Consider the following 14,192-nt stretch of genomic DNA (forward strand, 5'->3'; position numbering starts at 1 on the left):
AAAAAGCCACAAACGGCCCACTGCCTGACACATAGTGGGGCTCCGTAAATTCTTGTTGAATGAATGAGTAAATCCACTCAGATCACTGAAAAAAGAGGTACAGGGAACTGAATTCCTATCAGTTTTCAGCAATCTCAGTGGAGGGTGGGCTGAGGGGATTTATAACTTACCTGGAAGGCCTTCGAAGTGCTACAAGCCCCTGTAACCAGTGGAGGTAGTGGGGAGGGGTGTTAGACAATTGGAGTTGACTTTGGAACTGCAGAATGTGGATGAAGATGCAGGGGGGCTCCAGTCGATGTGGGCTTTCTATCCACAAGGCTAGAACCGTGGGTAGGAGCCTGCCGTCTCCCAGGAGGATGTGGGCCTCACCACTTGCCCTCTGCTTGCCGAACTTTACAGATCTGGTCTCAAGAGACTGGAGGAAGCCAGCTTCCAGGCTTTCTGCCCAGAGGCAGATTTCCCTCTTCCTACAGTGTGGCTGGAGATGTCCAGGGAGGCTCATCCAAAGCGGCAGGCTGTGTCCACTCCTCCAGGTCTTGTAAATTCCACCCTTCAAGCAGGAACGCTACCAACTTGGTCCAGAAAAACCCTACAGAGAAAATCCCTTACGAAAATGCTCTTCTGAGAAACTGATTTGACTTATTTTTATTTATTTTACTTATTTTATATTGGAGTGTAGCTGATTAACAATGTTCTGTTAGTTTCAGGTGTACGACAGAGTGATTCAGTTATACATATACATGTATCTATTCTTTTTCAAATTCTTTTCCCATTTAGGTTATTACAAAATATTGAGCAAAGTTCCCTATGCTATACAGTAGGTTCTTGTTGGTTATCTATTTAAAATATAGCAGTGTGTACGTGTCAATCCCAAGCTCCCAGTCTATGCCTCCCCTCAACCCTTTCCCCCGGTAACCATAAGTTTGTTCTCTAAGTCTGTGAGGAGAGTGATTTTAGACATCTTTGCTAAGAAAAACTTGGTTTCTGTTGAGAAACAGCATCGAGGCAACTTAAATTACAATGAAATAAGACAATGTCATCGGATTCTCTAATTGTAAATGAGAACCACCACTAAGCTTCTCATGTTTCCCTTTTTGCTTTGGCTTCTAGGAAATTCATCTGCAGCAGTTTTTCTTTATGGTTCGAGTATTTCTAGCCTTTTTTTCCTTAGCCCTTGCATCACCTTATATAACTGTAATTTCAGTTGCTTCAATACCTTGTGGAAATAAAACAATTAAATGCAGAACAGTACATGGAAGTGAAGGGCCTCCCTGTGTTCATCAGGGTGGAGTCTTCTGCGAAGAAAAGGGCAGTTGTTGGCCCTCCTGGGCACGATGGCCACTAGGTGGCACCAAAGCCTTCCCACAGCCCTTCTTAGCCAGGCGATTTGGCCTGAAAGCGTTTCTGTGTAAGCATTTCTGGCCATTTCTTGGACTGTGCTAACCACGTTGAGAGCTGCTCCTGTCCAGAATGCACTAGGTTTAGTTCTAGGGTCTGGGCAAAGCTGACCTAAGGGAGTCTGGCTGGCTTCTTTCAGATGTTCAACCTATGAGATCAAATAAGGTGGGGCAGCTCTGAACCAGACTAGGCCAGCTGGGGGCTGTGCATCCTCCTTGGAAGCAGCTCCACTTTCTACACCATCCAAGGCAGTGCAAGGTGGGACCCTCATCACACACGGAGAGTTTAGGGGGTGTGTTATAGAGGCGCAGGGAAGGGGCTTTTCAGCACCCCCAAGTCTTCTGGTGACTTCTGTCTGACGTGAACATCACCATTAATGTTTGCCTCTGTTATTCACTAAGAGAAATTGTCATTTAAAGCCATTTTGTATCTAGGCCTCTATGCCCAAGACTAGAAAACAGCCTTCAGTAGAAGCTGGAAGAATGTAATTCTATAACCTTTAAATTCAGGTTCTTGAACCATCCTGAATCTATTTGTTATAATAATTGTGACAAAAGATGTTTCCTTTGAGAATCCATTTTTATTCATGCCAATTTCTCATGTTGTTTTCTCAAGCCTCTAATAGTATCTGATCAATTGTGTTTCTAGAGAATTAAAGAGAAGCGGAATCCTACAAATCAGGAGGGGGCATTTATGTCCAGACCGGGAACGTGGTGCAACGTGGCCCGGGGCAGGGTGGGGAAGGCGACGAACCAGCTGTTCCCGCTGCTTGCGTGAAATTCAGACTTGGGGTCACTGGCCAGAACTGGTCATGACAGCGCTCTGAGGGCTCGGAAGGGAGAAGCTCTCTACTGTTTATCTGCTCTTAAAAATCTCTTCTAGGAATTCTATGTGTCTACTCAGGTGCCTCTTACCTGGTGGAATGGAGAATTCATTCATCTTCAGAAAGCCCAGTAGGGGGATAGGAAGTACCTGCATTTCTCCTGATTCACAAGGGTCTAAAGAGATCAGCCATGGGTTCAAGGGTCTTCCCAATACAAGTAAACATTTGGCCTCACCTGGAAGGTGCTAGACGGTGCAGCCCAGCAGGCTTCCATGTGACCGCTCCCCTGTCCTGGGGTCTCAGGGCTCAAGCAGCAGCCAGTGCTACAACCTACCTTGTACTCCACACATCAGCCCCTCGACCGTCGCAAAAGTCTCTTCGGTGGCTCACCACCCTCCCCCATGGGTACTACCCTCCCCCTCCCCCATGGGTGACCCAAGATGATTTCAGTAGGGCTCACTCTCCAGGTCCATTAGGGACCCCCGAGAAACATTTGATCTTTAAAGCAGATACTAGGTGGTACGTAGGGTGGGCCATGGTCAGACCGGGAGTAGTAATTTGGGGAGTCTTATGTGGAAAAGAGGCAAGTAAGGGATGGGCTGTGAACTAGACCAGGGCACTTACTAACACCCCCGCCCCCCCAGGGCAATGTTAGGGGGAACTGCAAGGTCAAGGAGACGTTTTGTCCATTAAATAACAAAAAACTAGGGTTAAAGTCTAGATGTCCTCCATCACAGAGCCAAATCCAGGAGAAAAATAAATTTATGAGACAACCTCAATTTTTTTTTAATTGAACAAATTTATTGAGCACCTACAGTATGCCAGCATCTATCACAATAATAATCCAAAAGAGTCAGGATCTACCAGTGGGTATCAGGAGCCCTCCTGGATGAGGACAATGCTAGCGGTAGGTCAGAAAAGGGAGCGATGCCCTCAGTCGTGTCTCTGTGACTCCTCCTCAGAGTGACTGCCATCTGTGGGGAGGGGAGCATCTGAGTGTGGTCTGCGGTGGGCTTCTCTCCCCTTCTCCCCTTGTGTTATGGCGGGCATCTTGCATTTTCTGCTTTTGAAGGGGTTTGCTGACATCTTTTGGGGTCACTCAGTTTGGTAGACTACACTGTGCTGAGGCAGGGGTCGGTGAGAAAGGACGGGGGCAGAGTGCATCAGCGCTGTGCTCTGAAGCATCTGTAGGGGGTGTGTGTGAATATTCTGAACTAAGGGCACTGGTGAGGATGAAGACAGGAGGAGCCGTCACCTGGCCGCGGGTCTACTCGTGGATGCCTCGGTGACTTTTGCTATCCTGAGCTTGTCTACTGCTCCCTGGGGCTGCGTCAGCACCCTGAGTGATTAGCGTGTTGTTTTGCATCATCAGCTACTGTCTGTGAGTCACATTTCCGGGCAGCAGGTGGACGGCCTTCTAGGCATCATCTCTGCAGAAAGAAGCCCCACGCTGCTCTGAGCCCTGTGCTTCTGTAGTCACCAGTGTGGCCCCTACAGTGTATTTTCTTGGTCTCGGGCACCACAGCAGCAGAGGGATGCAACCCTCTGTTCTTTATCGTTGACCGTGGCTGAGATCTCAAATCAACGTCAGTCTAGCACAGGGGTTGGCAAACTACGACCTTTGGGCGAAATCTGACCCTCCACCCGTTCTTGTAAAATAATTTTCTTGGAACTCAGCCGCTCCCATTCATTTATATATCATAGGCTGCTTTCACACTATAATGACAGAGACTGTATGGCTGGCAAAGCTGGAAGTATTTATTATTTAGCCCTTTAAAAAAATTTGCTCACTCCTGGTCTAGAATTATAGAAGACCATATTTTTTTTTTTTTTTTTTTTTGCGGTACGCAGGCCTCTCACTGCTGTGGCCTCTCCTGTTGCGGAGCATAGGCTCCGGACGCGCAGGCTCAGCGGCCATGGCTCACGGGCCCAGCCACTCCGCGGCATGTGGGATCCTCCCGGACCGGGGCACGAACCCGTGTCCCCTGCATTGGCAGGCGGACTCTCAACCACTGCGCCACCAGGGAATCCCCGAAGACCATATTTTTATTTACTTAAGTCAGAGCAGAATATTGTAATTCGGAGTCCTGGAATATGCGGGATGTTCGGGGTAGGAGGTAAGGTTCTCATTACAGGGATGGCAAAGACTTGAGGCTTCAGCTCGAGTCTGATCGCTGGTAACGGCTGCCGGGAGGACTGTGTTGAAGAGGATTCTGAAGCTGTGTCTGGGCTGGTGTGGGCGCTTCCAGAGAGGTGTAAACGGGGCCGTGAGTCATTCAGGCAGGGAGCACCAGAGTGGGACGTAAGCAAGGCAGGCAAGTCTGTGCTCTTCCCCAAAGGTATACAGCAACTAGGGACAGCTTGGCGTTGTCCCCGACGCCAGCACTTGGCACTGTAGAGGCTGGAATTGTAAACATACCCTTACTGGAGTGGGAGAGAGGTGAGATTTAAATACTGTTCACGCTGTGGCAGAAGCAGGCAATGGCGGGCAAGGCCAAGGTCAGGTTAGAGCTCCAGCTTTAATTAAGGCTCCTATGCACGCGTGCAGCAGTGTTGGTTCACGACAGCATTCTGTGTAAAGCTTCCCGCTTGGAGAAGAGGGGAGTGCATTTATTAACCTGTGCAATCAAAATGCCAGTTAAAAGTGTTATGAATTATTTAAACATGAAAAAGGGTGTGTGATGATGCATGTTTACTGGAGAAAGCAGTGCAAAATATGGTTCCTGTCATTTGCACAGATCTGTGTATGTATAGCCCTTGGATTGTGGTTTTAAAAATTGAAGCAACTTAATACCCACTATGTCTAATAACCTACTATTCTGTAACTCCAAGAACGATTCTTCCTCATTGATCCAGGCAAATCTAGGTAGCGGAGTCTTCTGTAGACCCCCAACTGTTACAGTGAATGTGTTTGAAAGATGTGTGCAAATCTAGTTTTGGGAACTCAAAATCGTATTATAAATGCACTACAGTGACTCCTTTCACTGTAACGGTACCTGGAAATTCTCAGGGCCACTGCTCCCTGGTAAGGTAAACAGATGGAGAATCCAGTAAGGTGGAATTATGCGCACTAATCTCTCATACAAGTCACTTGGTATCTTTCTCACATTCAACGTTTTTTGGCTTTAATTGTTTTTCCTTCCCAGCATGAAAAATTGTGAAATCAGCTCCAGCTGACTAGGTTTTCTTTCCATTTCAAATAATTATATGAAGCATTTAAATAAGTGCACCAAACCATCTCTCAAATGGAACTGAGTATTCAAAACATATATTTTATGCCTTAAGTTTGTTGAGAATTTATTTGCATAAAAATCCCAGTATATTTCCACTGAGCCCGCCACCTTGCAGGTAACGGGTGGTGTGTCAAACGTGCTAATAATGACCTCGTGAGACAGATAATTAGATTCCGGAGGACCTGGGGACGCGGGGCCGAGAACACGGGTGGCGTGCAGACCCCAGAGGGGCAGGGGCACCTGAGCCTGTGGGTCTGAAAGACAAGAGTCGGGTGTGTTCAGATGTAGAATTCCTCCTCCACGTCGTTGTCCGCGCCTCCGGCCAGCACTGAGGGTGGCAGGACGCCTCTGCCAGCCTGCTGGGCGTCGGGAGCATCGTAAGGGAGTTCTGGGGGTGACTCTGGGAGCCAGGAGGTGTCGGAAGCTGGGGAAGTGGTGACAGCTGTGGCCGAGGAGCTGGAAGGCCCTTTGGTGAACAGAGGGAGGGCAGCCCAGGAGGCCTCTGTGGTCACGCCGCCCCCAGCGGGCAGGGGTCCTTCTCTGGAAGCCCTGCGCTCTGACCAGAGGCTGCTGCATCTTTCGGAGGGGAGCAGTGTCTCCACGAGGCTGCAGAACCTGCTGGGTGCAGAGTATGCAGAGACCACGGACAGGTCGGAGGAGGAGAGCCGCAGCCCCGTGTCCACGTCGGTCTCCTGGGCCCCCTCTAAGTCATCGATGGAGAGGAGGTGGCCGTGCCTCCGCTCCGACGCCCTCTGTCCCGGGCCGTCTGTGTTTGCAAAGAACAGTGGTTCAGCTGAGGAGGCCGGGGAGGGGTCTCCCGTGGGCAAACAAAACAGGGACTTGCTTCTCTGGAAAGGCCAGGGGAGGCTGGGAGGGCTGCCGGCTGGTCTGGCCAAGTCCTGCGGCTGCCGGGTAGGCAGGCCTGTCTGGCCGAACCCCAGGTCTGAAGTGTCCATCGGGGGCTGCGGGCCGCTGCAAGGGGTCTGGCTCTGTGCAGCGGCACTCGGAGAAGGCGTGGACCCAGCTTTCTGCTCTGAGGCGTGGTGAGCTCTGCTGGGTTTAGGGCACTTCCTGCGTACCCTCTGTGCCTGCAGGGGGAAGAGGGCATATCACATCAGTGCAGGACTGGCGGTCACCGGGGACGGGGATTCCGCTGTTAACAGAACGTGAGACACATTTCCTGATGACTGGAAACTTCTGGCAATGTCTCGGCAGTAAAGCATTACCAGAAATTTCATTCTCCAAATTCTAAAGCAAAGACAGAGGTAGCGGAGCTTGGGGGAATACAGATCAGACTTCTCAGTCTGAGCAGACATCCCCAAACCCAGGGGGAGACGCAGTCCCTTGTCACGACAGGGAACGGTACGTCTTCCAGTGCACACGCAAGGATGCTCAACAGATTAGCCGCAAGCATGAGGCCTGGCTGAGCAGGAGAGGGGAGATAAGAATTACCATTCAATGCAAGAAGGTTGCTTGAAGGGTTTATCTCCCTCCAACCAAAGTCCCACTGTTTGGAAATACTGCTGACGGCAGCATGGAAGGATCGGGATGGGACTTGACTCCAGTGCACGTGTGAACATCAGGACACAGCCTAGGGGTGGCCTACGATTCAGGGCAGTACATCTTCAAAGAGTGCAGGGCTATCAGGAAATCGGCATTTATTTACTTGCTCTAAGGAACTCCACGATACTCCTCTATTTTGCCTTTCAGAAACTGTATGGGAAAGGGGGCGGTTGACTACTGACTAACCCCGTGGATGCCCCACAGGGCTTGGACAAGCAGTTTCACCCTTTAACACTCCGCCCTGTCCTGCTAGTCTCCCTGACCTTCCCTGCAGCTCTGCAGGAAGCTGTTTCTGCTGCACAGAACTGGGGCTTCACTTCCGATTCTCATGCACCCCTGGGGCTGCTGCTCTCGGGTTCTCCCCCTGGTCTGGTTCACCAGACCTGCAGGCCAAAGTCTGGATTACCTACTACCCAGATAATGGATCTGGGGACAGTGGGTCTGGCTCTGCTCTGTATAGGATTACCTGATTTATGAATCCCTGCAACAAGAGGGCTGAGGGCAGTTTACTATAAGGGCTATTTCCTAGCACCCAGCAGGCTACGAGACATTGGCTCTGCCCTGGACAGGCAAGTCCCCCACCTCCCTGTTAGACAGGAACCTGGTTTTTTCATAGCCACCTGGGAAATTTTATTCAATGCAATATACACTTATTTGTACCTATTACAGGTAAAGGAGGAGACACTACAATGAGAAGGACTGTCCTCAACTACATGAACCTTATATCTCATTGACAGGGTCGGAGACAAAAAGAACTCAGACAAGGGCGTGTGAAGACAGGCACAATACTAGGCCGAAGAGCGAGAGGCCGGGCCTGCCCGCAGGAGCACAGGAGTCTTCAGTTGGAGGTGGCCATGGAGATGGGCGGCTGTCGTCCTAGTGGGTGGCACGCGTGGAGAGGATGCTGTGCTGGAGAGAGAGGCCAAGACAAACGGGCTGACTGTTGGCAGGTAAGCAAGGGAGTTGCAGGGAGCGGGGAGCAAGCAGCTCGGCTTGATTACAGACCAGGTGCCTGGAAAGCAGTGCTGTAGGTCAGCTTGGGGATGGAGTCTACTATTGGTCAAGGAGACCCTGACCGTGTGGGTAAGAAATCCACAGACTTATCCTTCTGCTGGGGCCATGTTCACTCATTATGTTTTTTTCTAAAGGACCATTCCTTTCACTGATTTCTTAGATCTTTTTTGCCTAATTCCAGATATCTCTTAATCCTATAAACAGACCGACTGACTCATTGTTTTTCAATCAACATTTACTGAGAGTCTTTTAAGCAGAGCTCCTCAACTGGTGTGTTTAAGCTTTGCCTGGGTTATAAAGGTGTGCTGAGGACTGATCTCTGTCACCAGCAGCCTCTCGTACCACAGAAATATTATCGTTTCCTATGTGCTCTGATGTGAAAAAGGTCTGGAGGACCAGGCACAGATAATTTTGAATAAGACACGATCTTAGCCCCCCACAATTAACAATACAACGGTCAAGTGTAATAAAGTGAGCCACAATGATAAAGTGAGCGGCGATATAATGGGGGCGTTTGGGGCACCAAGGGGGGAGGGGTTGATTTTACAGAGGGGGTGAGGCAGCACGGGGAGAGGGTAGAAAAAGCTTGCCTTGAAGTCATGACTGGACAGAATCTTGGAAGTGGAAGAGGGGTTTGTCAACTGGAGGGCAGTGGGCGTGGCATGGAAAGGCACACAGGCACAGAGGCAGCCTGAGCAGAGGCTGGGGGCATGAACCAAAACAAGAGGCGAGCCCTGAGAAGTGAGAGGAGCCTCATCGGGGCGTGCTGTTGTGTGCGCAAGCTCCCTCTCCCTCTATATTCTTTTTCAGATTCTTTTCCATTTTGGTTATTACAAGATACTGAGTATAGTTCACTATGCTACACAGTAAATCCTTGTTGTTCATCTATTTTATAGATGGTAGTGTGTATCTGCTAATCCCAAACTCCTAATTTATCCATCCCTCTTGCCTTTCCTCTTTGGTAACCATAAGTTGTTTTCTATGACAGTGAGTCTGTTTCTGTTTTGCAGGTAAGTTCATTTGTATCATACTTTAGATTCCACTCATAACGGATGTTATATGATATTTGTCTTTCTCTGTCTGACTTAGTATGATAATCTCTAGGTCCATCCATGTTGCTGTAAATGGCATGATTTCATTCTTTTTTATGGCTGAGTAATATTCCATTATATGTATGTACCACATCTTCTTTATCCATTCATCTATCGATGGGCACTTAGGTTGCTTCCATGTCTTGGCTATTGTAAATAGTGCTGCAATGAACATTGGGGTGGATTTATCTTTTCGAATGACGGTTTTCTCTGGATATATGCCCAGGAGTGCTGGATCATATAGTAGCTCTATTTTTAGTTTTTTAAGGAACTTCCATACTGTTTTCCATAGTGACTGTACCAATTTACATTCCTGCCCATGGTATAGGAGGGTTCCCCTTTCTCCACACCCTCTCTAGCATTTATTATTTGTAGACTTTTTGATGATGGTTAATCTGACTGGTATTAGGTGATACCTCATTGTAGTTTTGATTTGCATTTCTCTAATAATGAGCAATGCTGAACATCTTTCCATGTGCCTGTTGGTCATCTGTATGTCTTCCTTGGAGAAATGTCTCTTTAGGTCTTCTGCCCATTTTTTTGATTGGGTTGTTCGTTCTTTTGTTATTGAGTTGTATGAGCTGTTTGTATATTTTGGAGATTAATCCCTTGTCAGTTGCATCGTTTGCAAATATTTTCTCCCAGCCTGTGGGTTGTCTTTTCGTTTTATGATTTCCTTTGCTGTGCAAAAGCTTATAAGTTTGATTAGGTCTCATTTGTTTACTTTTGCTTTTACTTCTATTGCCTTTGGAGACTGACCTAAGAATACATTGGTATGATTTATGTCAGAGAACGTTTTGCCTATGTTCTCTTCTAGGTGTTTTATGGTGTCATGTGTTATATTTAAGTCTTTACGCCATTTTGGGTTTATTTTTTTGTATGGTGTGAGGGAGTTTACATGCAGCTATCTAGCTTTCTCAACACCACTTGCTTTTTTCCATTGTATATTCTTGCCTCCTTTGTCCAAGCCTAATTGATGATATGTGTGTGGGTTTATTTCTGGGGTCTCTATTCTGTTCCATTGATCCATATGTCTGTTTTTGCGCCACTACCATGCTGTTTTGATTACTGTAGCTTTGTAGTGTTGTCTGAAGTCTGGGAGGGTTACTGATCCTCTTCTTAATCCTCAGTCTCTAATTCTGTGTGTGGGGGGTGTCTTTGTCCCTGTGACCTGCTGTCTTCCTGCCCAACAGGCTCTGTACAGCATAATGAAATTCTCAAGCTGTTCTGCTAAGGGTGGTTTAAGGAGCTGAAGGTCAAGAGCAGCAATTACGGAGATTTCTGATGGTCTAAATTATAGATTCTTAAAGAATATGATGCAAAATGTTTTTAGTACAGGTTGTAAGATATGGTTCTCGTAAAGATCACACTCTACAAGGCCATTCTACTTGCATTTTATGTGCATGGGGACCTCACTGAATATGGCAAGGAAGGTGCTGAGCCAAACTCATTCCTCCTGGGGTATGACCCACTCACCAGGGCTTGCTGCTCTGTGCTCCAGTATCCCCTGAACTCCCAACCCAGCCATTCTGACTCTGTGCTGTACTGCTCTGGTTAGCGATCCATCTTCTCTGCAAGGCTCTGTGCTTCACGAGGGAGATCCTGCTCAGCACATACCCTGACCAGGACCCAATACACAGCAGGAACTTAAGCATGAATGAAGAGTCACAGCTTTGGGATGGGGTCAGGAGTGGCCTCAGAAGGCCCATGTGTACCTGGGAGGTGTGACAGCTGAGTGGCTGTTGAAGAGACAAACCAGTTTTCTCAATCATTTGAGTTTGGCTAAATAAGAGAGAAAATAAGTCATGAGGCTCTTTAGAGAAGGAAGTCCTCAGGTACAGAGGCTGCTTCCAGTGGGGGGACAGTGTTTATTAATTAAGAGGTCTGTCTTATTTTTCCAAAGGGCTGAGTCCCTTGGGTGCTCCAGTAAGTATGTACCACCCTGTAACTTGCATGTTCAGAGTCTTATTCGAGGGGCATGCTCTGGGTGAGCATGCTTGCAGTCAGAATCTGCCTGAAAGAGGAAGCCTCTGTAAATACTGCTCCATGAGAAGCAAAAGGCCAAGGTTCTAACTTGAGGAACTGTTTGGAGACATCTGAAGCTTTCCACTGTCAGAGACAGAGTGGTGTTAAATTAGACTCAAAATCAGGAACAGCTGGCAGAGGACGCATCCTTGGTGGTTTTGCAGAGATTTTCATCACTGTGCTCTTATTTTTTTTTTTACTGCATCGTGAAGGCAGGAGTCCAGATAAATCCTAATATCTGCTTTGAAGAGAGGTGGTAGCCAGTGTTTTTCACTGGAGGGGTGCCCACGTGCACCGTAGAGGTGGCTGCTGGGCAGGTGGGATTCCAGTTGGCACAGCATTGGCCAGTGATGATGCAGGATCCTGGGGTGGGGAGTTGGAGGAGGGTGGCTGCGAGGCTTCACAGCCCCTGCTCCCAGGGTCTGCCCAGGGCTGCTGTGCCCGTGGGATGTGCCTGCAGCAGATCTGGTGGTTTTCTCCAGCTCTGCCTGGAGGCAGAGAAGTCAGCTTCTAAAAGCAGGGTCTTGTCTGTCTGATGACAATTCACATATGCAAAGGATGGCCCTGCTTTTGGTGTCCTTCCCATGGCGATGGCTCTATTTCTGACCTTTCCTGTCTGCCTGTCTGACTTGACCAGGAACACCAGAATCTGAGAATGAACCATCAAAGATGTTTCGAGAAGCTCTTCCCCAGTGGACTTTTCCAGAGTGAAACAACACTCTGGAAAAGCCTCCTTCCTCCCCCAGCTTACGGCTCTCAGGGCTGCCCCTCGGGAGCTTCTCCACGTGACAGCAGCAATATACCTTGAGGATGGCTTCCTTTGCTTCTCTTTGAAGCAGTGCGGGCTAGCTGACTCACTGGAATCCAGTAGTTCCCTCTTTGCTGTTTATGGAACTTTCTCTAAGGAACACAGTAGCATTACATCAATGACTCTGCCTAAAGGCAACCAGCCAGGGAGATCTGGTTGTGTCCCTGAAATCACCAAAAAGCTGAAATGCAGTAAGTGACCCATGAGCTTCACATGGAACTTCGAGCCTGGGCAGTTTGCAATGGAAGGAGTAAAAAGGCCTTTTTCAAGGATCAGGGTGTCTCAACAGACACATGGATAGAATTCCTAGGAAGGGTGATTCTGTCCCTGACCCAGTAAGCCTGTGCAGTGTCTCATGGGTCGATCATGGTCAGGGCATTTTCTCTCACCCTCACACCTCCTCTTTCCAAGAAAGGTCATTTCCTCCTGTTCTGTCCTGGGCAGAAACACAACCAGTGTGGCACTGTCTGTTATGCAGTGAGCCAGCAAAAGACCTTTTAACCCAGGGACTAATAAGAATTAGGGGCACTCTCAAGGAAATTGGGCAATGGGTTCACATGAGAAACCAGATTTTTGTTCTAAATAAAAGCATCGTATTTTGCTTCTCCTTTCACTGTCCTCTGGATTAGGTTTCATATACCCACTAAGAGTACTACCCCCAGAAAAAGCCTATGTTGTCTTCAAAAATTTTTTTTAAGTTAATTAAAATTTTTATTGAAATATAATTGACATATAACATATATTAGTCTCAGGTGTACAACATATTATTTGTATATATTGTGAAATGATCACAATAAGTCTAGTTAATCCATTACCACACATAGTTATGTTTTTTCTTGCAATGATAACTTTAAATCTACTCTCCCATCAACTTTCAATATACAAAACAGTATTGTTAACTATAGTCACCAAGCTGTACATTAAATCGCCGGATTTATTAATTCTATAATTGGAAGTTTGCACCTTTTGGCTTTTTTTTTTTTTTCCTGCACTGTGCAGCATGTGGGATCTTAGTTCCCTGACCAGGGATCGAACCCTGGCCCACTGCAATCGAAGTGCAGAGTCTTGACCACTGGACCGCCAGGGAAGTCCTGGAAGTTTGTACCTTTTGATCACCCACCCATAACCACCACCAATCTCTTCTCTGAATCTATGAGTTAGGTTTTTTTTTGTTGTTGTTTTAATTTCACATATAAGTGAGATCATATGGTATCTGTCTTTCTCTGGCTTATCTTGCATAATGCCCTCAGGGTACATCCATGTTGTCACAAATGACAGGATTCCATTCTTTTTTATAGCTGAATAATATTCTGTGTGTGTGTGTGTGTGTGTGTGTGTGTGTGTGTGTGTATACACACACACCACATCTTCTCCATTCATCCACAGATGGACCTTTACCTTAGGCTGCTTCCATGTCTAGACTATGGTAAATAATGCTACAATCAACATGGAGAGTGCAAATATCCTTTCAAGTTAGTGTTTTCATTTCCTTCAGATAAACACACAGAATTAAAACTGCTGGATCATATGGTAGTTCTATTTTTATTTTTTGAGGAACCTCCACACCGCTTTCCGTAGTGGCCACACCAATTTACATTCCTACCAACGGTGCACAAGGGTTCCCTTTTCTCCACATTCTCACCAAGACTTAATATTTCTTATCTGTTTGATAAAAGCCATTTAACAGTTATAAGGTGGTATCTAAACCACTTTGTGGTTTAGATTCTCATTTCCCTGATTATTAGTGATGTTGAATATCATTTCTTACCTGTTGGCCATCTGTATGTATTCTGTGGAACAATGTCTATTCAGACTTTCAGCCCACTTTTTAATCAAGTTGTCTGCTTTTTTACTATTGAGTTGTATGAATTCTTTATAATATTTTCTTCCATTTGGTAGGTGGCCTTTTCATTTTGTTGATGGTTTCCTTTGCTGTACAAAAGATTTTTAGTTTGATGTAGTCCCACTTGTTTATTTTTTGCTTATTTTGCCTTTGGTCTTGGTGATGATAATTTCGATTTGACACCAAAAACAATCTCAAGGAGTGTACCACCTATGTTTTCTTCTAGGAGTTTTATGGTTTCAAGTATTATGCTCAAGTCTTTCATCCATTTTGAGTTGATTTTTGTATATGGTGTAAGCTTTCTGGTAGCATCTTTAGGATTCTCTACGTATAGTATCATGTCATCTGCAAACAGTGACAGCTTTACTTCTTCTTTTCTGACTTGGTTTCTTTT

General features: G+C 46.9%; 1 protein-coding gene across 1 annotated transcript in view; it reads right to left on the reverse strand.

The window, feature by feature from the left end:
- Positions 1 to 5,707: 5,707 nt before the first annotated feature.
- FAM124A (family with sequence similarity 124 member A) overlaps positions 5,708 to 14,192 on the reverse strand; it is a 106,409-nt gene continuing 97,924 nt past the window's right edge. Inside the window, exon 4 of the mRNA XM_079902967.1 lies at positions 5,708 to 6,542. Coding sequence (XP_079759093.1) covers positions 5,733 to 6,542 — 810 coding nt within the window. The 3' untranslated portion in view covers positions 5,708 to 5,732. The remainder of the gene's footprint in view (positions 6,543 to 14,192) is intronic.

The sequence above is a fragment of the Stenella coeruleoalba genome (assembly GCF_951394435.1).
Source record: "Stenella coeruleoalba genome assembly, chromosome: 18".
Taxonomy (NCBI): Eukaryota; Metazoa; Chordata; class Mammalia; order Artiodactyla; family Delphinidae; genus Stenella; species Stenella coeruleoalba.